The sequence below is a fragment of the Loxodonta africana genome, chromosome 1 (genome assembly GCF_030014295.1).
Source record: "Loxodonta africana isolate mLoxAfr1 chromosome 1, mLoxAfr1.hap2, whole genome shotgun sequence".
Taxonomy (NCBI): Eukaryota; Metazoa; Chordata; class Mammalia; order Proboscidea; family Elephantidae; genus Loxodonta; species Loxodonta africana.
The window spans coordinates 92,066,652-92,093,270 of NC_087342.1; the positions used below are offsets into that span (position 1 = coordinate 92,066,652).

Below are 26,619 nucleotides of genomic sequence, written 5' to 3' on the forward strand. Positions count from 1 at the left end.
TCAGCTCTGCGGGGAACCGAGAGCGAGGCACGCCCGTCTCCAGGTGTGGCTTCTCCACCCCTACCTGGTTTTAGGTAACTAGCAGAGTTGTGAGCCTCCCGGCTCCCGACAGCGGCCGTATTTTCTTGTGGCCCTCGTGAGCGTCTCCCGCCGCTGGTTGCTTTGCTCGCTTTCTAGTTTGTGGGTCAACAGATAGGCTCGGCCTCACTTCTCTAACGAGCAAAAAGGGTACAACAGGGCCGCGCGGAGGATACCTTTACTCTTGGCTGGTTCTGACACTCTGCTTCTGTCCCCTGGAGCAGGGTTCCCTTTTAAAAACCTGGGACTCAATGTCTCTTCTGTTTATGCAGGGCGTATTACAGCATCACACGCACTAGGGATCCAGGTAAGCCCCCAGCGGCCCGAGAGTCATTTACTATCTGGTGACACTGCAGTAAGTAATCTTTACTAAACACTTCACAAAGTCAGGCACTCCATGGGTCGTACGTAGTCCAACTGTCCGTGGAAGTAGGTAGTAGTATTTAGGGTACCATCCCTTTAGGTATTGCATTCTGGCCAAAGTTTGGAAATATCTGTATGATTTCACACGCAGCATAGGATCCAGGCAGGTGGTTGTGATATGGGGCACCTGAGGCCAATTCAAGGCCTTCTGGGAACTGTAGTACTGTTTGGTTAAAAACTATTCCAGAGCTTTCTGGGACTTGTAGTCTTCCCTGCACCCTAGCCCAAACAGTGGTTTTTAACTTTCCCATTGAACAGGGATGGACCTTTCTCTAGACCAAAAAAAAAAAAAAGTCCAACACAGAATTCTGCTTGCAATTTCAGTGGGTGCACTGACTACCGTTAGCCCATCCCTAGCCCTGATACCAAATTCCTCAAAAAGGAGCAGTTATGTGTAACATCATCACTGCCAAACAACTGCAGCACATTTGTGCTATGAGTTACCCTGCTACATGTTGAGGTTACAAGACTGAGAGTCCCTGGCCAGAGGAGCCCCCTGCCCCAAAGGCTGGGCTCCTTCAGCCATGGGACCTGCATGAATTGTGACCTCTGGGTACTGAAGACACAGCATCAGAGGAAGAGGCTGTCTCGGGTGGGATGCTCATAGAACTGGTGGGGAAAAAAAAGGGCCACTCATACACAATTATCAGAGTATAAAGAAAAAACAAGTTTTTGTTTTTTATTTTGTGGAAAATAAAAGCAGAAAAACTAAAACCCCAAACTCCAGAAAAGATCCTAAAAAATATGTTTTGTTTTCTTAAAAAATACTGTATAAGTCTCTACTCCTCTCCCTCCCCAACAGCCCTTCTCGTGTCCTTTCTTCTAAGTGCCCTCCCCTCCAACCCTCACTTCCCAGTATCTACCCAGGATGCTCATCTTCGTGTTCTTTTACCTGGCACCTTACTTTGTTCCCTCTAGAAATTGTACCCCCTTCCCCCAGCATGCAAGAGCTTCCTTTTCTGGGATTCGATCATCTTTTCCCTCTACCACTCCCTCTCCCAAAGATCTATTCTAAACAGGAGCATGTAAGCTGCCCCCACCAAATTCCCTCCCAAGCCCCACCCACCCAATCCCTACCTCAAGAAATGTCAGAACCTCCCCCTGGGCAGCCTTAGCCCAGAATAAAACATTTTCCAGTCTTTTTTCTATTCGTTCTATAGGACCCTTCCCCTCCCTCCACATATCCATGCACCTCTAAGAGAAGAAAATCTTTCTCTGGGACTCCATATTCTCTTGGCTTTCTCAAAGGACCCTCTCTCCATCTGTCCTTTCTTCAGCTCTGAAGAGGCTGGGATCTTTTCAGCAGTAAATCTTTGCCTCTCCGAATGCCTCTCCTCAGGTTCCCCAATATACCTTCCTGCCCCAGACACCCTACCCCCCTATTCTCCCAGGCCACAGGAGGCACCTTCCCACCCAGCCCAGGGACCCCGGCCTCCTGCCCCAGCACCTGCCCCGCTAGCGGATGAGGACGTTGATCTCGGCCACACTGGCCTCCAGCACGTTCTCGGCTGTGGTTTTGCCGTGCTGCTCCTTGAGGTGTCGCCTGATGGCAGGCTTGTGGGCGAAGCGCACGTCGCAGTAGGAGCAGCGGTATGGCCGGGCTCCTGAGTGCAGGTTGAGGTGGTCGTGCAGTGTGGACTTCTGCGTGAAGCACTTGCCACAGATGCCACATGAGTGCGACTTGACACCGCGATGCACGTTCATGTGGCGGTTGAGGTTGCTGCTGTGGTTGAACTGCTTGCCGCAGCGCGGGCACATGAAGATGAAATGCTGCGCCCGCATGTGGAAAACCAGCTTCTCCACGCCCTGGAACACTTCTGGGCACTTGGTACACTTGATGTTCTTCAGGGGGTTCCCACTTGAGAAGCCCCCAGGCAGGGGGCCCCGGCTACCCCCTGCCCCCAGGCTGCCCCCCGCCCCCCGGGCAGCCATGGCCACTGCTGCTGCCTCCACCAGACCTGAGGTGGCCCCCACGCTCGCCCGGCCCCCAGGAATCAACAGCAGGCCCTCCCCTTCTGCGTCCTCTGATAGGCTGTAGCAGGCCTTGACCACACCCTGTGGAGGGGCGACAGTGCTGGGGGGCACACTGCTCTGGGCCAGTTCCCCGAGATGGCTGCCCACAGAGCCCCCAATGCCCAAACCCCCTCCCAGGCCTCCTGGGGGTTTGAGCCGGTGTGCCACCTCCAGGGCCGACTCCACCTTGACGATGCAGATGTCAGACACATCCTCGTCCTCATCCTCCTCCTCCTCCTCGGCTTTCAGCTCCAGATCCTCATCCAGAGGAAATTCCAGCTTCACGGGCCGCAGGAGCGGAGGGGGTAGAGGAGGTGGGGGAGGAGGCTTGGGGGCTGGTTTTGGGGTCCTAGCAGGAGGGAGGAGGGACTTGGTGGTGGTGACGCCGCTCATGAGCCCAGCCTCGCTGACCCCATCTTCTTTGAGGCCAATCTTGGGCTCAATGAACTGGCTGAGGGCATTCCGGCATTTCTCCACCACGTGCTCCATCTGCAGGTAGGAGGCGGCCGTCAGATAGTTGACGATGTCCCTGACAGCGAATTCCAGCGCGCCGGTGTAACAAGAGAGGAGCAGGTCTGCCACAATGCGCGCACTGTGCATCAGCGAGACCTGCAGTTCAGAGCTGGGGTTCAGCAGGAACTGGTCCCGTAGAAACGGCGAACAGGCGGCCAGGATGACCTTGTGGCCACGGAACTTGAGGCTGTCGGCCACAATGGTCACGTCGCAAAACCGCTCCTCTGCGCGGAGCTGGTTCATGTTTCGCAGGGTAGCGGCCTCGTGGCCAGGCAACTGGAAGCGCAGGACTTCCACCCCAGAGGCCATTGTGGCGGGGGTGGGCAACCCTGGTTGGGAAGGAAACCGGTCAGAGACAAAGGTCTCTGGCTCTCCGAAGCCGAGGCTCCAAACCCCTCGCCCCCATTCTTGCCCGGTTCCCCAGCATCCGATCTCCCAGTCTTCAGGGCTCTTCCTCAGTTTCCCCAGTCCCCGGAGGGGAGGGAGGCGTGGCTCCCGGGGGCGGGGCAGCGGCATCCACACCCTCCCCCGCCCGGCAGCCGGCGAGGATGGGGCAAGCCCGCGCGCCCACGGAGGGACGTAGGGGAGCGGACAGAGGCCTGGGGTTCCGAAGCGGCCCGGGTTGCAGGCACTTCCCACCCCGCCCCCTTTACCCACCACCTTATTCCTCCGCCCCCCTTTGCACGTTTGCACGCGCTTTTCACGTCCCCCCCCACCCGCCAGCACGCATCGTGCACGCCCCTACCCCCCACCCCGCTCAGAGCTCCGTGGCACGCCCCCCCCAGCCACAAAACCGTGAGTGCACGCGCCTCTCACCTGGCCCGGTTCCGCGCGCTGTTTTTTTTCCCCCCTATTTCCCCCACCCCCCCCCCAGGGCTGGCGGCGCCCCCCACACAAACGGGCAGATCCTGGGCAGCGCGCAGGCGCGGGGGTGTGCGGGGGTGCACGGGGCGCGCGCGCAGGGCCGGCTCCGCGTGGGCGTAAGGGGGAAGGGGCGGGGGCGGCTCGTGCCGTGTGTCCCAGGCCCCGCGCGCAGCGGCGTTGGCGAGGACTCGGGGTGGAGGAAGAGGGGAGGGAATTAAAGGAACAGGATCCCCCCCTTCCCAACCCCCCTTCTTCTCCAGCCCCCCTACGCGGTTAAAGGGACCGGACGGCCTTGTCTCCCCTTTGGCCAGGATTATTTGTCCGCCAGAGCGGAAATACATTCCTCTCCCCCCTCTTTTTTGCTCCCCCTCCTCTGTGCGGCTGGGCCCCGTGGCCCGTCTGCGCGTGCGTGAGACTGCCGCGCGGGGGCCCGCTTGCTAAGCCCGCCTCCCGTTCCCGGCGTCCCGCTGCGCTACCCACTTCGCGCCAGCCCGCGCCCCGCCAGCCCCTTGCAGACGCGCGCTCGCAGCCGTTTGCGCTCTCTGTTGGCTTGGCTCTTGCCTGGTCATGCTGACACCTGCTCCCAGAGTTGGTGCGGCCCTGACCCAGCTGTGCGGGGCGGCCCGGATGCAGCCGCAGTCCTTTTTGGGGCCCCAGACGACCCCGCGCGTATCAGCTGTGGGTCGCCCTTTCTATGCCTGCATCCCCTGTTGAGTTTGTTCCCAGTTGCTCCAACCACACTTCTAGACTCTTTGAAGCTAGTAACCACTGCACCCTCCTGGCCTAAAAGATGGCTTCCTACAAAGCCCAACGATCCAGTGACCGCAGTTTTCCTCTTCATCTCGAAATTGTTAAATCATACCCGTCCATTCTCAGAATTGATCCAAGGCAAAAGCCCTTCACTTTTGCTGTAGAGGACCTTGCTCATTTCACTCCTATAGAATTAGCTCAGTACTAATTCTTTTAATTATATGATTATTTATATTAGTATGATCGTACTATCTTTAGTCTTTTTACTGCACCCGTCCCTCCGACACCCCCGCAGAGTGCCAAAGTCAGGGCTCCACATCTTAGACAAAACATCTCAGCTCTGCTCCTCTGCCTTTCTCTGACATGCCCAAACTAAGCTCCATAGCTTCACAACTAGCACTTAATTAACACCTTGAAATGTCGATTGGCTCCTTCCCCCCCTCTTCCTTGCACCCCTCAAACCTACACTCCAGCCATCCAGGTCCGGATGAAGGTGCCACTGTTTCTACCAATTAGATTTATTACATCCTCCAGGAGACTAAAGAATTAAAAAAAAAAAGATTTATTCTTTTTTCCACCAGGAGACTAAAGTATTTTCCTTACACACCAATTCTGATGAAGCTCCTTATTAGATAATGCGTTCAATATCCTTCTCCTCATTAGGTTGTAAACTTTTAATTTTTTTAGATTGTAAACTTCTTGATTACCAGACTGTCTTGGGATTATGTTTTACAAATAAAAATCATGCAATAAATAGCTGACCGTTGAAGTCATTCCTCTTGGGCTCAGCCAGCATCCACTCATAAAAAGTTTATTTCTGACTTAAACTGAATCCCCAAACTCAAAGGATGCCCTTTGGGAGGAGGGCTGAGGCAGTGCTTAGGTGGTGCCTGACCCTTTGTTTTTCCCTTATAAATTCACTGACTATAAATGCCCCTGCTTGTTTTTTTCTGTTCTCAAATGCCTCTTCCCTTTCTCTCTTTCTGTAGTCAGGCACTGTGGATTAGACAGAGTACATAGGCTTCTGTGTCAGACACACCTAGACTCAAAGTCATATTCTACTACTCACTAAACAAGGGCCCTTGGGCAAGTTACTTAGTTCTTTGAATCACACCGTGTCTATCTTTGAATTGGAAGCTAACGTGAGGTTTAAATAAGCCCGGCTGAATCAATGTAGCTCCCTTCCTTTTTGACTAATTGGGAGGCAGACTATGAAATTTTCTAAAGAATTTAAATGAAAAAATCTGTTTCCCTACCCCACCTCCCCTTTTCCTCACTGCCAAACGTCTCGAAAGAATAGTTCACATTCTAGAGAGAGCAGAAATACAAAAAATTGTCAAGTTAAGCATTTGAAAAGTTTTGGATTCCATCCCCTCTTTGCTGTTTCTCTTTTCTGGGAGTGTGGATGGGACGGACAGGCCCTAATCTTAGGCTATAGTTAAGATGAAATACCTGGATGTGTGCAACAGTTAATGCACTCAGCTGTTAGCAGAAAGGTTGGAGGTTGGAGTCCACTCAGGTATCTCAGAAGAAAGGCCTGACAATCTACTTCTGAAAAATCAGCCATTAAAATTCCTATGGAGCACAATTCTACTCTGATACGCATAGGGTCATCATGAGTCAGAGCTGACTTGATGGTAACTTTTTTTTTTTTTTTTTAATAGTTTAAGACAGGCAGTCCTTGGTGACTGGTGGAGTTGATAGTCAATGAATCCTACAAGTACCCCCCCACCCCAGTTGCAGATTTACATAGAAATTAGCAGTAGGTGCACAGAGGTGTCTTTTCCTATATTGTCTTCTTATGGGGAGATGTAATGGGATTGTTCTGCCACATACACCCCTACGGAGGGGATCTAGAATAACCTAGACCCTTGTCTCTTGGTTTCCAATTTCTGCCGGTGTGAGAAGAGGGGGCCTCACATCCTTCCTGGTTTATAATACCAAATGTCTTGGGGTAGTGCCAGATAAAAGTCAGGATTCTTCGAGAGTTTCAGAAAGAGAATCTGACTAGGGATGCAAGGAACAACTAGGAGACAGGAGGTCTAGGTTCTAGTCCAGGTTTGATGTCACCCAGGCCTCAGAGGTTTCCATTTTCTCCTCAATAAAATGGAGGATTGCCTTCAGAAGTCTTTTCCAGCCCCACCAGTCCATACAAGCTTCTTAGTCTGAAAAAGGACATGTGTATATTTGTGTGTATGTCTGAGGCTAGTTCATGGCTTAGACCTGGATGGATTCCTCCATTCTTGGTTACTATTGGTGGTGAGCAGTGACCTACATAATCCAAAACAGTAGGGAAAGTCAGATGTTTCTCTGAGACATTCAAAATATTTTTGACAGCGGGTTTACCTTTACAATTCTGCTTAGCCCAGACTGAAATGGAAATAACTATATTCCCTGAGCAGCCGATAGGAAAAGGGGGAGGGAAGTCAGCAGCCTGGACTTTTTAATCCATAGGCCGATAAACCAGTTGCAGGATGGTGCAAATGGTTCAGTGCGTGACAACTAGCAGAAAGGTTGGAGATTCAAAACCACCCAGAGGTGCCTTGGAAGACAGGCCTGGCGATCTGCTTCTCAAAGGTCACAGCCTTGAAAATCCTATGGAGCAGTTCTGCTCCGTACACATGGGATCATCGTAAGTTGAAATCGATTAGCCGACAACTAACAATAACAAGAGGCTGATAAAACGTGCCTGTATTTCAACAAAACCTCTAACTTCTCCCTCTTTCTCCTTTGTCTCACTGTCATGGATTGAATTAAGCCCCCCCAAAAAATGTGTGTATCAACTTGGTTAGGCTGTGATTCCCAGTATTCTGTGTTTGTCCTCCATTTTGTAATTGTAATTTTATGTTAAAGAGGATTATGGTGGGATGTAACACCCTTGCTTAGGCCACATCCCTGATCCAATGTAAAGGGAGTTTTCCTGGGGTGTGGCCTGCACCACCTTTTCTCTTTTAAGAGATAAAAAGTAACCGGAAGCAAGCAGAGAGTTAGGGACCTCATACCACCAAGAAAGCGGTGACAGGAGCAGAGTGTGTCCTTTAGACCTGAGGTTCCTGTACTGAAATGCTCCCAGACCGAGGAAAGACTGATGCATCACAAGGACCTTCCCCCAGAGCTGACAGAGAGAGAAAGCCTTCCCCCGGAACTGACGCCCTGAATTTGGGCTTGTAGCCTACTCGACTGTGAGAGAATAAACTTCTCTTTGTTAAAGCCACCCACTTGTGGTATTTCTGTTATAGCAGCACTAGATGACTAAGACACCCACTCTCAGACCTGCCCTCGCTGCTGAAAGCCTGACGAAGACTGGAGCCAGTTCTGGTGACATTGGTAGGGCTCACCACTTAAGAAATGATATGAAAACCAAGGGCTCATGCCACTCTAACCGTTTAGAAAGCCATCTTTCCTGAACTCTCCATCTGCCTCTGGCTCTGTAGCCCACTCCTTGCTGCTGCCTCCTCCTTCCTCCTAAGTCCTTCTTCTGAGCTCTCTGGAACCCCCTCCCAGCCTCAGCCTCCTGGCACCCTCTCCCATCCCTCACTACCTTAGAGGGAATTGAGTTCTCCCCTGAACCACCACCTTCCCCCTCTTCCAAGCCCTCCTAAGCAGACACCCTCCCCTCCTCTGACCAGCACCAGGTCTGAGGAAATAGTGGTGGATTCTTCTAGCTCATTGCCAGCCCCAGACTGAACAGGACTCTCCCACTTCATGTCAAACACTCTTTCCTCTGGGCTTCATGAAGTCCTGTCCTGCCATCCCTGGCCTCTCCTTATTGCCCTGAGCAGTTGACTTCCAGGCCTGTTGTGCCTGGCTCAGGTGGTCTGATGTCCATGAAGATGACACAGCCTATACCCTAGCTTTAAAAAATTTTTGTTCAGTTTATTCTTTCCCCCCATGCAATCACTCATTTGTTTCAAAATTCAAAGAGTATGGAAGGGTACATAGTGAAAGGCCTCCCTTTCGCCCCCATCTGGTTCCCCTTCCCTTCAGTAACTAATATTAAGGATTTCTTTAAAGCTTTTTGACCTCTTTCCAATAGTTTTTTTATTTTTTATTGTTTCCAACGTTTTGTTATGAAAAATTTCAAACATGGAGCAAAGCTGAAAGAATAGCACCACGAACATCTGTATCCCTACTGCCTAGATTCTACTACTCACATTTTACATTTTTTTTGTTATAAAAAGATATGTAGTACATTTGCCAATTACAATTCAGTGACACCAGTTACATTAGTCCTGTTGTGCAACCATCAGCAATATCTGCTGACAAATTTTTCATCACCGTAAATAGAAACTCACTGCTTCCTAAACAATGGCTCCTTTTCCCCCTTCCTGCTGCCCCTGGTAACCACTCACTTTGTTCTCTATACATTTGCTTCTTCTAGATATTTAATATAAGTGGGATCCTACAGTATTTGCTCTTTTATGGCTGACTTATTTCCCTAGGCATCCTATATTCAAGGTTCATCCCTGTTGTAGAGCCTGCAGCAGGACTTTATTTTCTTTTATGGCTGAGTAATACTTCATCGTATGTATGTACCACATTTTGTTTATACATTCATCTGTGGATGGATGTTTAGGTGGTTTCTACCTTTTGGCTCCTGTGAAAAGTGCTGCAGTGGACACTAGTGTATATGTTGTCCTTCCAATAACTTTTATCTTGACTCCATTTTGTCCGCTTTCACCAGAGGATCACACTCTGGTGATAACCAGCGTCTGGAACTTCATCCTCTCTGAAATCTGAAACTCCAGCACATTATTCTCTTAGCGTAGAGACCTTGGCTCTCAGAACTCCCCCTTCCAGAGGACAGTAAGTATACCTGCTCCACCACCCCAGGGAGATCTTCAATCCTAGTCTTCTCTTTTCTGCCAGACCCCGCCCCCATCACTCCTGTCCAGCAGTCAAGGCCTCACGCACGATGTATCCATCACTCAGTCGCTCTCTGGCTGGCACCCTTCACTTGGGCCCTTGGTGTCTCATTGTGTACCTGGATGAGCTCCTTCCCCTACCATGGCATCTTCCAACCTTCTTCACTCTCCTGAGACCCCTACGCCACTCCCGATCCCCCCTCTCAGCAGATGCCCCTGTCTCATAACTACTGAGAAAACTGAGGCTCACGTGCCTTCCTTCACATCCACAAACATCTCTCTCTTTACTTATCCTTATTTTCCTTTCTTAGTTTCAGAGCCTGTGGAAAGCCAGTCCTTCCTTCCTTCCTTCCTTCGCCCGACTCCTGACCTTGCTGCATTTCTTGCCCTCCTGGGCTTTACATGTACCCTCTTTAGTGCTTCTGATCTAAAGTCTATAAACCCAGACAGGTCTTTGCCATGTTAAAAAAAAATCCTTCTCTAGCTGGCACCATATCTTACCTCCCCCCTTCCCAGCACAACCACCATTTGTAGTGTTCACCGCTCTCAGTCCCTCCCTGGTCACACTCATTCTGTCTTCAAAACAATTTATTGTGACTATATTATACACATCGAAGAATGTGTAATATAAGCATACACAGTTAAAGATGACTGAAACACCTGGGTGCCCACCCTCAGGTTAAGAAATAAATTCCCAGCACTTTAGACAGCCCTTGACTGCTCCAGGCTAACTGTACCCTCTCCTTCCCCAATGGTAGCCATTATCCTAAATTTCTTATATGTACTTCCTTTGCTTTTCTTCATAGTTTCACTACGTATGTATGTTTGTACTTTGTTGTTGCTACAATTGAGTTGGCTCCAACTCATAGTAACCTTATATATATAACAAAATGAAACGTTGTCCGGTCCTGCGCCATCTTCACGATCTTTGATATGTTTGAGCCCACTGTTGAGGCTACTGTGTCAGTTCATCTTGTTGAGAGTTTCCCGCATTTTCCCTGACCCTCTTCTTTACCAAACATGATGTCCTTTTCTAGCAATTGGTCTTCCCTGATGTATGTTGTAGGCATTTCTAAATAGTGTACTGTTTAGTTTTGCATGCTTCACTTTCATGTGAACGGAATCACACTGTATGTGTTCTTCTGGCACTTGCTTTTTCATTGAACGTTGTTTTTGTTGACTTGTGGAGCTGAAGTTCATTTATTTTTCTTTCTATTGCATACTTATACCACGATTTCTTTATCCTTTGTCCCGTGGATAGACGTTTGCTTCGTTAGAAGCTGTGGTTATCATGCACAATGCTGCTGTAAACTCACTGGTACTAACGGATACGGCATGTAAGTTCCTCCAGGACAGCAGTTTTCACACTAGGGCATGTTCTTTCCTGTGGTCAGGAGTGGGCTGTTGTCATGGATTGAATGGTGTCCCCCCAGCCAAATGTGTGTATCAACTTGGTTAGGCCATGATTCCCAGTATTGTGTGGTGTCCCCCATTTTGTGATTGTAATTTTATGTTGAAAGAATTAGGGTGGGATTGTAACACCACCCTTACTCAGGTCACCCCCCTGATCCAATGTAAAGGGAGTGTGGGGTGTGGCCTGCACCACTTTATTTCTCAAGAGATAAAAGGGAAGGGAAGCAAGCAGAGAGTTGTGGGACCTCATACCACCAAGAAAGCAGCACCAGGAGCAGAGCGTGTCCTTTGGACATGGGGTCCCTGCGCCTGAGAAACTCCTCTACCAGGGGAAGATTGAGGACAAGGACCTTCTTCCAGAGCCGACAGAGAGGGAAAGCTTTCCCCTGGAGCCGACGCCCTGCATTTGGACTTGTAGCCTACTAGACTGTGAGAAAACGAATTTCTCTTTGTTAAAGCCATCCATTTATGGTATTTCTGGTATGGCAGCACTGGCTGACTAAGACACCTGTCCAAGGTCAGGTACCCTGGATAGACTGAAGGGAATCATTTTCCAGATCTGACGCTCCCATGTGACATTAGGATGCTGAGGGGGTCCATCCCTGTGAAGGAGGAGGTACCCCCTTTACCTTCCCTTGCCCAATTCTCCCGTACCACACAAAGAAGGCCCCAGGGGGTGGTCAGGAGGGTCCAAACATCTGGGACACCAAAGGGACAGTTCCAAAAGTCTGTGCTGGTTCTGAAAAAGTGAGTGACTCAGGGACCGCCATGTTCCTGTCACTCTGCAAGTCAAGGCCTTTCCCTTTCTTCCCTTTCAACAAATTGAAGGAGAACTAATTGAGTTGTCAGCTGATTGATGCTTTTAAATTTTCTTTTCAGTCTAGGTGAAACTCACGTGACAGGATATAAACTATTTTGAAGTTAGCAATCCAGTAACATTTAGTACATTCATAGTGTGCAATCATTACCCCTGTCTAGTTCCAAAACATTCTCATCACCCTAAGAAAACCCTGTGGAGTAGTTCTACTCTGCACATGGGGTTGCCAGGATCAGAACTGACTTGATGGCAACTATCTTAGTTTATCTAGTGCTACTATAACAGGCATATCACAATTGGGTGGCTTTAACAAACAAATTTATTTTCTCACAGTTTAGGAGGCCAGAAGTCTGAATTCAGGGTGTTGTCTCTAGGGGAAAGATTTCTGTCTCTGTTGGCTCTGGAGGAAAGTCTTTGTCTATTTGAGCTTCTGCTCCTGGGCAGGATTCCTGAGGCTTGAATCTCTCTTCCCTCATCTCTGCTTCTCTCGCTTACTTGTTTAATCTCTTTTATATCTCAAAAGAGACTCACTCAAGATACACCCTGATCCTGCCTCATTAACATAACAAACACAACGCATTCACAAATGGGAGTATAACCACAGGGAGAGGTTAGGATTTACAATCCATATTTTGTATTTTGGGGGGACACAATTCAATCCATAACAGCAACTAACAACAACGGAAAGACAGTAGCATGTCACCTGAGGAAAGATAATGGACAGCCCTGACAGACTGTCATTTTTCAAAAGGTCTGGCACTTGGCTTCATGAACTCAGGAACTGGATTTTAAAAATATGGATATGATTGAGATCCAAGGAACTGACTGGTGTGCTAATAAAAACTCAGGAGACACTAAGGTATAAACTGCTCATTGATTAATTTCAGTGGTGGATATAATTTTCAAGATGATTCAGTACTTACGTTTCCTGAGCTTTTTCATTTATTCATTAGGTTTTTTTTTTTTTTTTTTCTGACAGTGCCTATTGTGTACCAGACTCTTAGTGTCTTATCTGGTCTTTTTATTTGTTTGTTTAAGCTCAGTCACTTAATGATCACAGGGGTCAACATATCTTTTTTTTAACTTTTTATTATGGCAACTTTCAAACATACACCACAGTAGGGAGAATAGTATACAGGATTCCCATGTTCTCTACTCATCATCCAACTTCAACGGTTATCAGCAGTTTATCAGCCTGTTTCCTTTGACACCTCTGCTTCCACTAGAATATTAGAAAGCAAATCTCAACATTGTAGCTGTTTTTTCATAAATACCTTTGTATGTGTGTTGTTATTAAGTGCCTTGGAGTCTATTTCGACTCATAGCCACCCCACATCACAGAGTATGACTGCCCCAGTGGTTTTTCTAGGCTAACTCGGCTGCTAACCAAAAGTTTGGCAGTTTGAATCCACCAGCCACTCCTTGAAAACTCTGTGGGGCAGTTCTGCTCTGTTCTGTGGGGCTGCTGTGAGCTGGAATCTACTGTCGACAATGGGTTTGGTTTTGGTTAATCTTTATGGGAGCAGATTGCCAGGTCTTTCTCCTGCGAAGATACTGAGTGAGTTCGAACAGCCAGCCTTTCAATTAGCGGCCCAGCACTTGACCATTGTGCCACCAGGGCATCAAAGGGATTTTAAAACAGCATCACCACAATACCATGATCCCACCGAACAAAATTAGCCACGATCCATAATGTCATCTGCTATGTGGTATGTGTTCAAATGTCCTGGATCATATCAGAAAAGTCTTTTTCCGGTTGGCTTGTTAGAATCACCATCCAAGCAAGGATAGGGCATTGCATTTGGTCAATATAACTCTTAAGCCTTTCAGTCTATAACAGTTCCTCTTCCTTCTTTTCATGCCAATTGTTTGTAGAAAAAGTCAAGTCCTCTGTCCTGTTATTCCATACACTTTAAAAATGGAAGTAAAATTCGAATACAGAGAATGATGAAACATTTTGCAAATGTATCATTCAAAAGAGAACTTCATTTAGGAAAAGCCAGAAAGTAAAAGAGAAGTATTTAAAGAGAAATGAAGTATTTCAGCTTTTAAATAAAAAAATTCATGATGAAATTACATTTAAAGATGAAATGGTGGCGGAGGCTGACTGGAAAACGCATGAGAGCTTTCTGGAGACTAAGAATGTTCCCTGTCTCGATCTGGGTGGTGGTTACTTGGGTGACAGCCTATGCAAAAAGTCAACAAGCTGTGCACATAAGATTTGTGCACTTTACTGTATATGTGTTATACCTCAATCAAATTAAAATAAGTAAATAAATGAAAAGGAATGATTACCAAGATAATGCAAGTTGGTTGTGCAAAGGTGAAGTGTCCAACCATTTGCCAAGGAGTCGATCTCAACTCATGGCAACCCCATGTGTGTCAGAGTAGAGCTGTGCTCTGCAAAGTCTTCAATGGCAGATTTTTTGGATGTAGATTGCCAGGCCTTTCTTCCCAGGTGTCTCTGGCTGAACTTGAACTGCCAACCTTTTGGTTAACAGCTGAGCACCTTAGCTGTTAGCACCACCCAGGCACTCCCAAAGGTGAAGCATCACATAGAATTGATATTGTTGATTTTTTAAAAAAATGTGATAATTCTCTTATGGTTGTGTTAAAAAAAAAAAAAAAAGTCCTTATCTTGTACAGATACATACTGCTGTGTTTAAAGATGAAATATAATATGATGTTTTGGATTTGTTTAAAAATAATCCTGGAGGAAGTCACTGGGGTATATAGAGATGAACTGAGATTGTCCATCTACTGATAATTGTTGAAGCTGGGTGATGAACTTGGAGATTTATTATACTATTCTCTCTACTTTTGTATATTATTGAAAATCTCCAAAATAATAGTGAAGTAACCTGCAGAGAAACGGTATCAGAGTCTCTTGCTAGTATTCCAGCGGGATAGTTTTGAGGGGATTGGGACATTTAGACATTCAAGGCACTTCTTCTGTAAAAGGGCTCCAGGGTTGAGAATACAAAGGAAGTGCTGATTACTCCAAAGACCTATGAGAGTCTTCCCACGTGTTTCAGCACTTCTGCTCCACCTCCTTAAGCTTTTCTCCATCTATTTGAATAGGTAATACATATACCCAGTAAAAACATCCAAACAGCAATAGAAGGATTCAGTGCAAAGTAAGTCTCCTTCTGTAAAAATGGCGTGGTGAGGGTTTCTGACCTCTTCTAACGTCACATGGGGGAAGGAGAATCAAGATCAACAGCCCAAGGCTGATTCCCATGAGGCAGAGGTCAGACATACCTCCTCTCTCCAAAGCTTTTACCAGTTCTGACACCAGTTGTCCCTCCCATTGGCACTCTGTACTTCTCTGTTAGGTTTGATAATTTGTTGCAATGGTCACATGGAACTCACACACCATGCTCACGGTTATGGGATTTATTAGGGAGGTGACAGGTTACAATTCGGGATCAAGAACGACTGAGGATACAGTTCTTTGGTCAGGATAGCTCCTCGGCCATGCCTAGCACTCCCTAGCCCTTGGCCCCTTGGCTCCTCAGGCCTCTTGGGCCGGCCTGGACTCTGCCCTGCTTGGGCAAGTGTTACAGAGTTCTTTAGTTCTACCATTAAGTGCCCAGGAGCTTCCCACTCCCCAGTAAGCCTTGGCCTGAAGGCACTCAGTTCTCTTGCTCAGTGGGTTGGCACACCCACTATAACTGCCTTGTTCTCTGGGGTGGGAAGTTACTGCACCGTCTAGCGCTGGTTTTCTTGTTCTGCTGCCACCATTTCTCTGCTACAGCTTCTTGTTGTCTCTTGCCATTTCTAGTGTTACAGCTCTCTCTGTCTCTTGGGTTTAGGAGGTTCTTAGCTCTGGACCCTGAGTCCAAAGGACATGCTCTGCTCCTGTCTCTTCTTCTTGGTGGTAGTCAGGTCCCCCCTTTCCACCCCTGGGATGGCTCATTTTAACCCTAGCGAATGGTAAAACTGACCAACCCCCTTGTTAGTGTTCCATACACCTTATTTGCATGGCCCCACCCCCACCCCGGGTATCATGCACTTTATTTGCAGTATTAGCAAGCTATCCAATCCCCTAGGTGGGCCACAAGTACTTCATTTGCATAATCCCACCCAGTCATTTGGTGGGAGTTACAAGACCATGGTGAGAAAGGCCATATAAAAGTGATCCATCGCACTGCACCTTCCTTGCCCTATACCCAGTTTCCCTATACCCCATTTCCCAATTCTCTTCCCCTGAGGCAACTCTCCTTTGTATTCCTTTCCAGAGAAATTGTACACATATAAAAAGCGTATGTGGTTATCATCCTTTTATTCTGTTTTGCATAAATGGTGACATCCCACACACTGTTCTGAACCTCCGTTTAGTTAAAAAGTATGTATTGTAATATCTTGAGACTTTCCAGCCCATGTAGAGATGCTTTCAGAGGCTGCTCAGCATTCTACTGCCCATATACCACATGTACTGTATTAGGCCCCTGTTAGTGGATTTTATGAATTGAATTGTGTCCCCCAAAAATGTCTGTCAACTTGGCTAGGTCATGATTCCCAGTATTGTATGACTGTCCACCATTTTGTCATCTGATGTGATTTCCCTATGTGTTGCAAATCCTATCTCTATGATGCTGATGAGATGGATTAGAGGCAGCTATATTGATGAGATCTACAAGATTAGATAGTGTCATAAGCCAATCTCTTTTGAGATATAAAAGAAAGAAGTGAACAGAGAGACATGGGGACCTCATACCACCAAGAAAGCAGCACCAGGAGCAGAGCACATCCTTTGGACCTGAGGTTCCTGCGCAGAGAAGCACCTAGTCCAGGGGAAGATTGATGACAAGGACCTTCCTCCTGAGCTGACAGAGAAAGCTTTCCCCTGGAGCTTGCACCCTGAATTTGGACCTCTAGCCTACTAGACTGTGAGAGAATAAACTTTTGTTTGTTAAAGCCATCCACTTGTGGTATTTCTGTTATAGCAGCACTACATAACTAAGACACTGAGGAAGAGGGGGGAGGGGAAGTGATCTCCCTAAAAGCCACTGTGCAAACTCTGCTTTAGCCCCTCCCTCCCCCCCCCCCGCCCAGACTTTCTCTCTCTGTAGGCTCTGGAGGAAAGTCCTTGTCATCAATCTTCCTCTGGTCTAGGAGCATCTCAGCACGTGGACCCTGGGTCTGAGGAAGGCACCCTGCTCCCGGCACTAGTTTTTTGGTGGTAGGAGGTCTCCCTCCTCTTTGCTCACTTCTGTCTTTTATAGCTCAAAGGTGATTGATTCAAAATACAACCTAATCCTGTACACTGAGTCCTGTCTCATTAGCATAATTGCCTCTAATCCTGCCTCATTAACATCATAGAGGTTAGGATTTATAACACATAGGATAATCACAGCAGATTCCCACAATACTGGGAATCATGGCCTACCCAAATTGACACACATTTTGGGGGGACACCATTCAATCCATAACAGCGGACATGGATTATTTCCAAACCTTTGCTCTTGAGAGCATTGAATGTGGCAGCGAGTATCTTTGTGCATCACACTTTACACCATAGGGGAGTAGATCCCCTCATTTTGATATTTCAGATTTAATTCTCATAGGTCCCTGGGTGGCACAAACGGTTTGTGCTTGGCTGTTAACCAAAAGGTTGGTGGTATTGAGGGAGAAAGCCCTGGCAATCTGCTTCAGTAAAGATTACAGCCTTAAAAAACCTATGAAGTGGTTCTAATCTGCACATGGGGTTGCCATGAGTTGGAATTAGCTTGCTGGCAACGGGTTTGGTGTTGTTTTTAAATTTAATTCTCAGAGGTATCCTTAAGTGGAGTGTATTTTGCCATTGGCCCCAGTGTGACAAAGTAGGATAAGTGTGGTTATAAAACAACAAATAAAAATGGCTAGGTCGAACCCAGGATTCCGGGCTGTCTTAAATCAAAGCCTGAAGTCCTTCCACCACACTGGGGCTGGAGCCAGAGATGGGGCAGGAACAGTTCTGCTTGGGTGTAACCTTTCATCTGAACTTGGCAGAAGAGCAAGGTGTGAATGTACATCACTTTTATCGAGGAAACTTCCCTCCCTGTCCCCTTGGCAGCAAGGGGGAGCAGGGGCGGGGGGAGAGTTGGGCAGGAGGCTGCTCCTCCTTGAACCCCAGGGCTGTCCCTTTGGTGGGCAGGGGACTGATATTCCAAATAGGGAAGGAGGTGGACCATCTCCCCCACTCCCAGGGATGCTAAGGAAGACATTAGAGAAGCATATTGAATGAAAGGGCAGGCGAGGGGGAGTTAGGTTCCCCCCGAACCCATGCTAAGTCCTGGGGGTGGGGTTGATGAGGGGGGATGTAAGGACGGCGGTAGCCCTCCCTTGCCCTTTCCCAGCTGACCCTAGGTATACCAGGCTCTCACCTAGCAGACTCCACCATAGGTAGGTCGCAAGATATGTAGGGGGAAGGGGAGATGTGTACTACTGGTCCCTAGATCTGCATAGTCTCCAGAAGGATGACATAAACAGGTGTGAGGCAGGGTCTGTGGTATGGGTGGAAGGACAACGGCACACCCCAGGGCCTGGGCATCTCTAGGGCCTGAGTGTCCTTCTGAAAGGGATGTGGCCTCTTAGAGGCGGGGAAGGACAGGCCTTCTGTTTCTTGGGAGCTCCTCACCCCATCCCTTGGTGCCTTGCTTAATTCTCAGGTAATGTTTGTAGAATGGATGGCCGGAGAGAGAGGATTCAATGTCCCAACCCAGAGTCTGGGCCTGCAGGGTGACCTCTGAGGTCCAGGGGCCTGGAACAGGCAGTGATTAGGCAAGGACTGGGCATAACCCTTTTCTGAGGCTCTAAGGGCAATTTTGAGGAGTCCCCGGGGGTGTTACAGTTAAGAGCTCAGCTGCCAGCCAAATGGATTGTGGTTTGAGTCCACCTAGAGGTGTTTGGGAAGAAAGGCATAGAGATCCGCTTTTGAAAGGTCGCAACCATGGAAACCCTATGGAACACAGTTCTGACTCAATGGCAATTTTTTTTAAGGGCAATTTATGTAAAGGCTCCTCAAGGTCACAGCTGGGCAATCAGTTCAAATGAAGTAGGTCAGTGTATGGTGGAACTGGGATGGTGTGGGTACCTGGTACCCTAGCAGTGGGCTGTGTTGGAGGAAGTGGGCAGGGTCTCACCTGAGGTAAGTATTTTTATTAAAAAAAAAAGGAGTAGAAACCAAGGCTACTTCTCCTGTTGATCTGAAAGATATTATTTACTTGGGGTGAGGGTAAGGCTGAGCAGAGGGCTGCTCTTGGTCTTACCCATGAAGCTCATTCTTTCAACAAAAATTCCTTCCTTTGGGGAGGCTGAGACAAGCACACACAGAATTAGAAGGCAGTAAGTACTGTGGGCAGGTCCTGCAGGAATCCAGAAGACTGAGAGCTTCCTGGAGGATGAGAGATTTGAGAAGAATGGAGATGGGAGAGGCTAGTACAGGAGAGGAAGAGAAGGCTTGGAAAGGCACAGTGCAAGGGGTTGGGGGCGGAACTGGGCATTGGCTCAGTGTCCTACTGCTGCTCTAACACAAATACCACAAGTGGGTGGCTTTAAAGAACAGAAATATATTTCCTCACAGTTGTAGAGACTAAAAGTCCAAATCAGGGTCTTGACTGCTATGGTGAAATGAGTTCCTTTATGTGACCTTTTGCCTTGGTTCTTTGGAAAAACAGCTTGAAAGATTTTTCTCCTAAATCCTGAGAAGTTACCTTTGCCCTAGTTTTCTACCCCAGGGGGTTTGTTACTTTTGTACAGGTTGATTGACATGTCCTGGGCAAGCTGTAAACAACCTGGTTTGATACTTTCTGCCTGGCCCTGGGCACAGCCTGCCCCGTAATTGGTATGCATCTGGCAGGGATTAGACTATGCAAATGAAGTGAGTTGTAGCTCAGCCCTACCTACTGTGCAAATGAAGTGTGTCTGGCCTACCCAGAAGCAACTAGTTTGTGCCCACCACCCCCAAGGCCTGTGCCTTGAAATTGACAAGGAGTTGTGTCTATATATATATATATGTATGTATGTTTATATATATATGCCCAGTGACATCGAGTCGATTCCTATATATATATACACACACACACACAGATGCACATATATCCAAAACAAAAAAAGCCAAACCTGCTGCTGTGGAGTCGATTCCGACCCATAGTGACTCTATAGGACAGAGTAGGGCTGCCCCATAGGGTTTCCAAGAAGTGCCTGGTAGATTCAAACTGCTGACCGTTTTTGGTTAGCAGTCATAGCTCTTAACCACTATGCCACCAGGGTTTCCACCACATATGTGTGCGTGTGTATATATATGGAGTGGGGTGCCTCTGAGCACTTGTTGGCGGAGCTAAAGCGTTGTAACACTTGCCTGAGCAGGGCACAGTCTAGGCCCAAGTGGGCCTGGCAGCAGTAGGCCCAAGTGGGCCTGGTGGTAGAGGCCAAGAGTGAGGTCTGCCAGCAGGCGTGACCGAGAAGAAGCTGAGAGCTGTCTTGACTGGAAGCTGTCCTGACTGATGAGCTGTATCCTGCCTCCTGACTTGTCCCAAGTTGATCCTGATCTTGAATTGTAACCATAATTGTGAGTATGGTCTGTGAGCTCTATGTGGCCATTGCAATGAATTATCAAACCTAGCAGAGAAGTAGAAAGTGTCTTGGGAGGGACGACTGGTGTCAGAATGGGTAAAAAAGTTGGAGAGTGGAGGTGTGTCTGACCTTCATCTCATAAGAATCAGCTTTAGGCTGATGTTGATTATACTCCTCCCTTGTGAAGTTAGAGGACTTCTGAGGTTACCTAATTTCAGTTATCAAGCATGCTACCATTGCAGGTAAATAGAGACTCATCCCACTGAGGAACCCTGGATTGGTACAGAACGTGCACTTGAGAATTATCCAGTGGTAATTATACACCAGTTCCACTCATTCATTGTCTGAGGTCTGCTTTCAGGGCATGTTAATTCTCCAGTATTTCCAAAACCCTAGTGGAGTAATGGCACTACTTGGAAACTGTATGGGGCAGTTCTGCTTTGTTCTATGGGGTCACTATGAGTCAGAATCCACTGGACAGTGATGGGTTTGGTTTTTTGTTTGTTTGTTTGTTTTGTGCACAGGTGGAGCAGGGTGCCAGAGAAAACCCTCAGGCAAAGAGATAGAGATGCTCCTATTGGAGGTTGGTGGCACACCCCTGTGATAAGTCCAGAGGGACTTGGGTGGAGCAATGCCAGCATCCACTACAATCTTTAAGAGGTTTGTTGAGTAACACTGAATTCCTAGCTAAAATCACACAATATGGCTGTGAACCAGGCCAGGTCAGCTTAGTGTTCTAAATTAGGGTTTGATCTAGGAATGAGCCTTGGCACTGCAGTTGCCATGGAAGATTCTATGATGTTAGGAAAATCCATGTTTAAATGTTGAGACTAGACAGGGAGTAGACTGTGGCCAGACAGAGACTATACTACTGTGGCCCCACCCCATGTTATCTGTCAGACATTTTCAGCTGCCAAGGTGCTGAGTTCCCCAGGGGAGCAATAAGGCCTGTTGAGAGGACATCACACCATCATTTCCTTTTTTTAACCTTTGAATAGGGCATAAGGTGAAGAATACAGGGGTGTTGATTTCTCCTCTTTGGAACTGGTCCCATGGGAGCAAATATTAGATGCTTTGATTGATGAGAAGAAATTTGCACAAGATAGAAGAAGCTGATGGCAACTGAGGGTCTGTCATTTTAGGCAATATCTACCTCCTTCCTCCCACCTGGAGTGAAGATACAGGTTGTAATTGCCAGGATTTTTAATGATACAAGAAACAGATAAGGCAAGGTCACCTTCATCAAATGGAGATTTACTGAAAAGCTGCTGGGAGCATAGAGAGGGAGTGAGAAACCTGGTGTCTTCAACCCAAGAGCCGCTCAGATCATGGTCCTTCCACATTGGCCTGGGCCTCATGGAGAACTAGAACAGTGGACCAACTCTGATGACCCACTTTCCCTTTGTTCACCTTGATTTGCCACTATCCAACATGGTGCCTGATGGCCAGAGTTTCCCATCAAAGTTGGTCTCCTGTTGCACATTACTTATTGCCTCCCAAAATCCATTCTATTTTTATATAGTATTTGAGTTTTAGCAGTGCGCATGGTAGACAAACTAGAAACCTCATATCCCACCCTCTAATATAATCTAGTTTTTGCCTGTGGAATATGAGTGGACGAGTTGGATGGAATTTCCATGTCATTAAAAAAAATAAATAAATAAACAACAATCCATTGCCGTTGAGTTGATTCTGACTCATGGTGACCCCATGTATTACAGAGTAGAGCTGTCCTATAGGGTTTACTTGGAGCCCCGGTGGTTTAGTGGTTAAGTGTTCATCTGCTAACCGAAAGGTTGGCAGTTCAAACCCTCCAGCTGCTCCATGGGAAAAGATGTGACAGTCTGCTTCTGTAAAGATTACAGCCTTGGAAGCCCTATTTGGCAATTCTACCCTGTCCCCATAGGGTTCCTATAAGTTAGAATCAACTTGCTGGCAATGAGTTTGGTTTGGGTTTTTAAAAAATCTTTATAGAAGCAGATAGCCAGGGCTTTCTTTCATGGTGCTTCTGGGTGAGTTTGAACAGCCAACCTTTAGGTTAGTTGTTGTTGTTGTTAGGTTGTCAAGTTGGTTCTAACTCACAGTGACCCCATGTATAACAGTTTCCAGGTGGAAACCCCAGATTCTGCTTGATGTGACTCAACTCAGCCAATAAATGAGAGGCCAGGGTGGAAGAGTAGAAAGGTGGCTTTATTTCACTGTGCAAGGAAAGGAGACAGTTGGGCCTGCTGCTGCCAACACTGCTCGGTGACGTTGAGGGGAATGTTTACTTTTTAGGGATTTACAAGTAGGAAGTTCATATGAGTTACATCAGCAACATTCTTAATCATGCTATGCAGGCACGATGGAGTTCACGTATAACTTCATGCATTGTCAGGGTTTTAATGTGAAGTTACAGAACAAGCCAAGCAAAGGAACCAGGATTCTAATGCAAAGCTATGGGGCATGCCAAGCAAACTGCTTAAGGCGGTGGAATTTCCCGCAGCCTGGGGTCATCTGTCTTGACAGAACGAAATGTTGCCTGTCCTACACCATCGTCACCATCGTTGCTATGCTTGAGTCCATTGTTGCAGCCACTATGTCAGTCCATTTGGTCGAGGGTCTTCCTCTCTTTCACTGACGCTCTACTTTACCATTTAGGTTAGTAGTCTAGTGCAAACTGCTTGTGCCACCCAGGGACCTCTCCATTACTTGCCCCCCTATTTCCTTTCCTATTCCACTTCCTTGGGACTAGAATACAGACTTATGGAGACCCTGCTTCAACCATGCAGACGTGGACAATGTGCAGTGGTGTGGCAAAGCCACAAGATGGAAGAGACTTGGGGTCCTGAATGACATGGGAAAGCAACCTGCCCTGCTGGCCAGCACCAACTGTTCGTTCCCCAGGTCATCCCTGTGTGCTTATGCTGAGACTCTTGTTCAACAGAAAAGTAAACTTCCATCTTAAGTCCCTGTATTTGGTGTCTCTTTTTTATAGCAGTTTATCTTGTATCCTAATAAACACACTTCTCTGGGTGTTGCTTTTGGCTCCCATGTTGATTTCTGGGTAGGTATACTAGTGAATTACAGGTTTGGCTGCTATAGAAAGTCCAGAGTAACAGTGGATTAAATGGTCTGACTGTAAGCAGTCCAGAATACCTATGAGTGCCCCATAGGGTTGGGGACCTCAAATCAAACCAAACTCATTGCCGTTGACTTGATTCCAATTCATAGCGACCCTATGGGATGGAGTAGAACTGCCCCATAGTATTTCCAAGGCTGTAAATCTATAGAAGCAGACTGTCACATCTTTCTCCCATGGAAGAGCTGGGAATTTGAACCACTGATCTTTCAGTTAGCAGCCAAGTGCTTAACTACTGTGCCACCAGGACTCCTTTAATTGGGGACCCAGGCTTTTTAAAATTTTTTGCCTTCTGTCTGTGGTATGTGAGGGCTGCTCAAGCCTCTGCCAATCTGTCCACGTGGCTAGAGCCCATCGGAAGGGGAGAAAGAACATTGAGGAGCATACCCCTTTCCTTAATTCCATGGGCCTAGCAAAAAAAAAATGGAGATTTTGTTACTTAAGGAAGAAGGAAAAATTGATTCTGCTATACTCTGTTAAGTTGATTTAACTCTGCAAATATTGGAAGCAGTTCATGAGAGAAAGAGCTGGGTCAAGGCCCCTTCTTTGAACAGCAGCTGTTAGATATGAGTGTGGCACCTTATCAAGGCACCCAAAATTCCGTGGCTGAAGTATTCAGTCAGGGTAGGCTTCATTGTGCTCTGGTAACAAACAACCCCCAAATCTTGGTTGCTGTAGTGGTTTGCAAAATATGGCCAGAAATTTCTCCTATTCTCGTGTGCATGCCCCTTACCAATGTGACTTTTCCCCACCTGCAAACCTGGGCTGGCCTTGTGACTTGCTTTGACCAATAGAACATGTGGCAGTGATGTCATGCCACTGTTGGCCATAGGCCTCAAGAGACCTTGGAGTTTGCACTTTGGGTCTCTTGGGATGCTGTGGCTGCCAGGCCATGAGGAGCCAGGGAGGAAGGACAACAGGGAGAGAGAAGTCCAGCTGCCCTGCTGTTCCCACTGAACTCAGTCCCCAGCTACTGCAGCTATATGAGCGAGCCCAGGCAAGACCAGCAAAAGAATGGCCCAGCCAATTCACACAATCATGAGAAAGAATAAACCATGTTTTTTTAAGCCCCTGAATTTGGGATAGGAGTCCCTGGGTGGCACAAACAGTTAAGCACTTGGCTATTTACAAAAAGGAATCCCTGGGTAGTGCAAACCAGTCCGTGCTTGAGTACTAACTGAAAGGTTGGTGGTTTGAATCCACCCGTACACACCTTGTAATCTGCTTCAGACCTGGCAATCTGCTTCCAAAAGATCACAGCCTCTAAAGCCCTACAGAGTGCAATTCTACTCTGCAATACAAGGGGTTGCCATAAGTTGGAAGTGACTTGACAGCAACTGTCTTTTATTATTATTATTGACTGAAAGGTTGGCGGTTCAAATCTACCCAGAGGTGCCTTGGAAGAAAGACCTGGCCATCTACTTCTGAAAGATCAAAGTCATTGAAAACCATGTGGAGCACACAGTTCTACTCTGATACACATGGGTTTGCCAGGAGTCAGTATCGACTCCACTGGTAATTGTTTTTTTTTTTTTTTCAATTTTGGATAGCAATTTTTTCCCCTGCAGCAGTAGTACCATACCCGATGCTGTCAAGTCGATTCCGACTTATAGTGACTCTATAGGAATGAGTAGAACTGCCCCATAGGATTTCCAAGGAGCAGCTGGTGGATTCGAAGTGCCAACTTTTTGGTCAGCAGCCAAGCACTTAACCACTGTGCCACCAGGGCCCTGCAGCAGTAGTAATGCAGTGAATTAAAACAACAAAGTGTTGTTTTTGGCTCACATTACAAATACACTGTGAGTCAGAAGGGGCTTCTGCTACAGTGTCACCCAGGGATCTAGGTTGACAGAGCATCACAACCATTGCCGTACAGAGGGAAAGAGCCTGGTACAGGCTGCATTGACTCTTTAGTCTTCCGCCTGGAGGTGGAGCACATCACTCATGCACACATTTCATTGGCCGAAGCAAATGGGTGGGGAAGTTCAATCCTACCATGTGCCTGAAAGGCGACAATGCCACAATATTTGTCAACACCTCCAATGCCCATCACACTTAGGATCATTCATTTCTGTCTTGCAACAATCTGAGTAAGTGGGGCAGGGCTGGCATGACATCAGCACAGCATAAGGGTCCCAGGCTCCTCCATTTGTTTGCTCTGTCATCTCCAGGATGTTGCCCTCATGTTCATGGTAGAAGGCAGATCACCACCAGCTTTATGTTCCAGCCTATGGGAAGGGTAGGCCATGCTCTTTATTTTAGGGACATAGCTTGGAAGTTCGAACATCAGTTCTGCTCTGTAAGAATTGCGTCGTGGCGGGGCTGGACCTTCTCTAACTTCGCAAAGGGGAGAGAGAATCACCATCGGCATCAGCACAAGGCTGATTCCTGTGAAGCAGAGGTCAGCCATACCTCTTCTCCCCAAACTTTTTACTAATTCTGACACCAGACCTCCTTCCCACAGCAGTCTCTACTCCTCTGCTGGGTCCAGTATTCACTGCAATGGCCACACAGAACTCACAGACCAGACTCAAAGTTATGGGGTTTATTAGGGAAGTAACAGACTACAATTCAGGATGAGGAGTGACTCAGGATACAGTCTTTTGATCAGGACAGCCTCTTTTCAGCTGTGCCTGCAGGCAGGCCTCTCTCTGGCCCTTGGCCTTAGACCCCTTGGGCCCCTTGGGCCAGCCTGGCCTCTGCCCTGCTCAGTCAAGTGTTACAAAGTTCTTTAGCTCCACTGGCAAGTGCCCAGAGGCACCCCACTCTGCCAGTAAGCCTCCGTCTGAAGACGCTCAGCTCTCCAGCTCCATGGGTCTGCAGGCCTAGCTTTGTTGACCAGTGCCTGGAGGCACCCCAATTCACCAGCAAGTCTCCTGCCTGAGGGCGCTCAGCTGTCTTGCTCCATGGGCCGGGATGCCCACCGCACCATCTCTTGCCGGCCTCCTGGTTCTTCTGCCTCTGCTGCTGCAGTTTCTCTGCTGCTGCTGCTTACTGTCTCTTGCCGTCTTCAGTGTTACAGCTCTCTCTGTCTGTCCTCTGGGTCTAGGTGGTTCTCAGCACAGGGATTCTGGGTCCAAAGGACGTGCTTCACTCCTAGTTCTTCCTTCTTGGTGGTAGTGAATTCCCCCGTCCACCTCTGGGATGGCTTATTTTAAGCCTCCCAGGATGGCAAAACCGACCCATCCCCTCTGTAGGGTTCC

The 26,619-nt window shown here is 47.7% G+C and overlaps 1 protein-coding gene across 1 annotated transcript; it reads right to left on the bottom strand.

Moving 5' to 3' along the window:
* Positions 1-1,562: 1,562 nt before the first annotated feature.
* On the bottom strand, positions 1,563-3,596 carry ZBTB12 (zinc finger and BTB domain containing 12). Its single transcript, XM_023541406.2, has one exon. It carries the CDS (start codon positions 3,541-3,543, stop codon positions 1,957-1,959), a length of 1,587 nt encoding a protein of 528 aa, XP_023397174.2. The 5' UTR covers positions 3,544-3,596; the 3' UTR covers positions 1,563-1,956.
* Between the last annotated feature and the right edge of the window lie 23,023 nt (positions 3,597-26,619).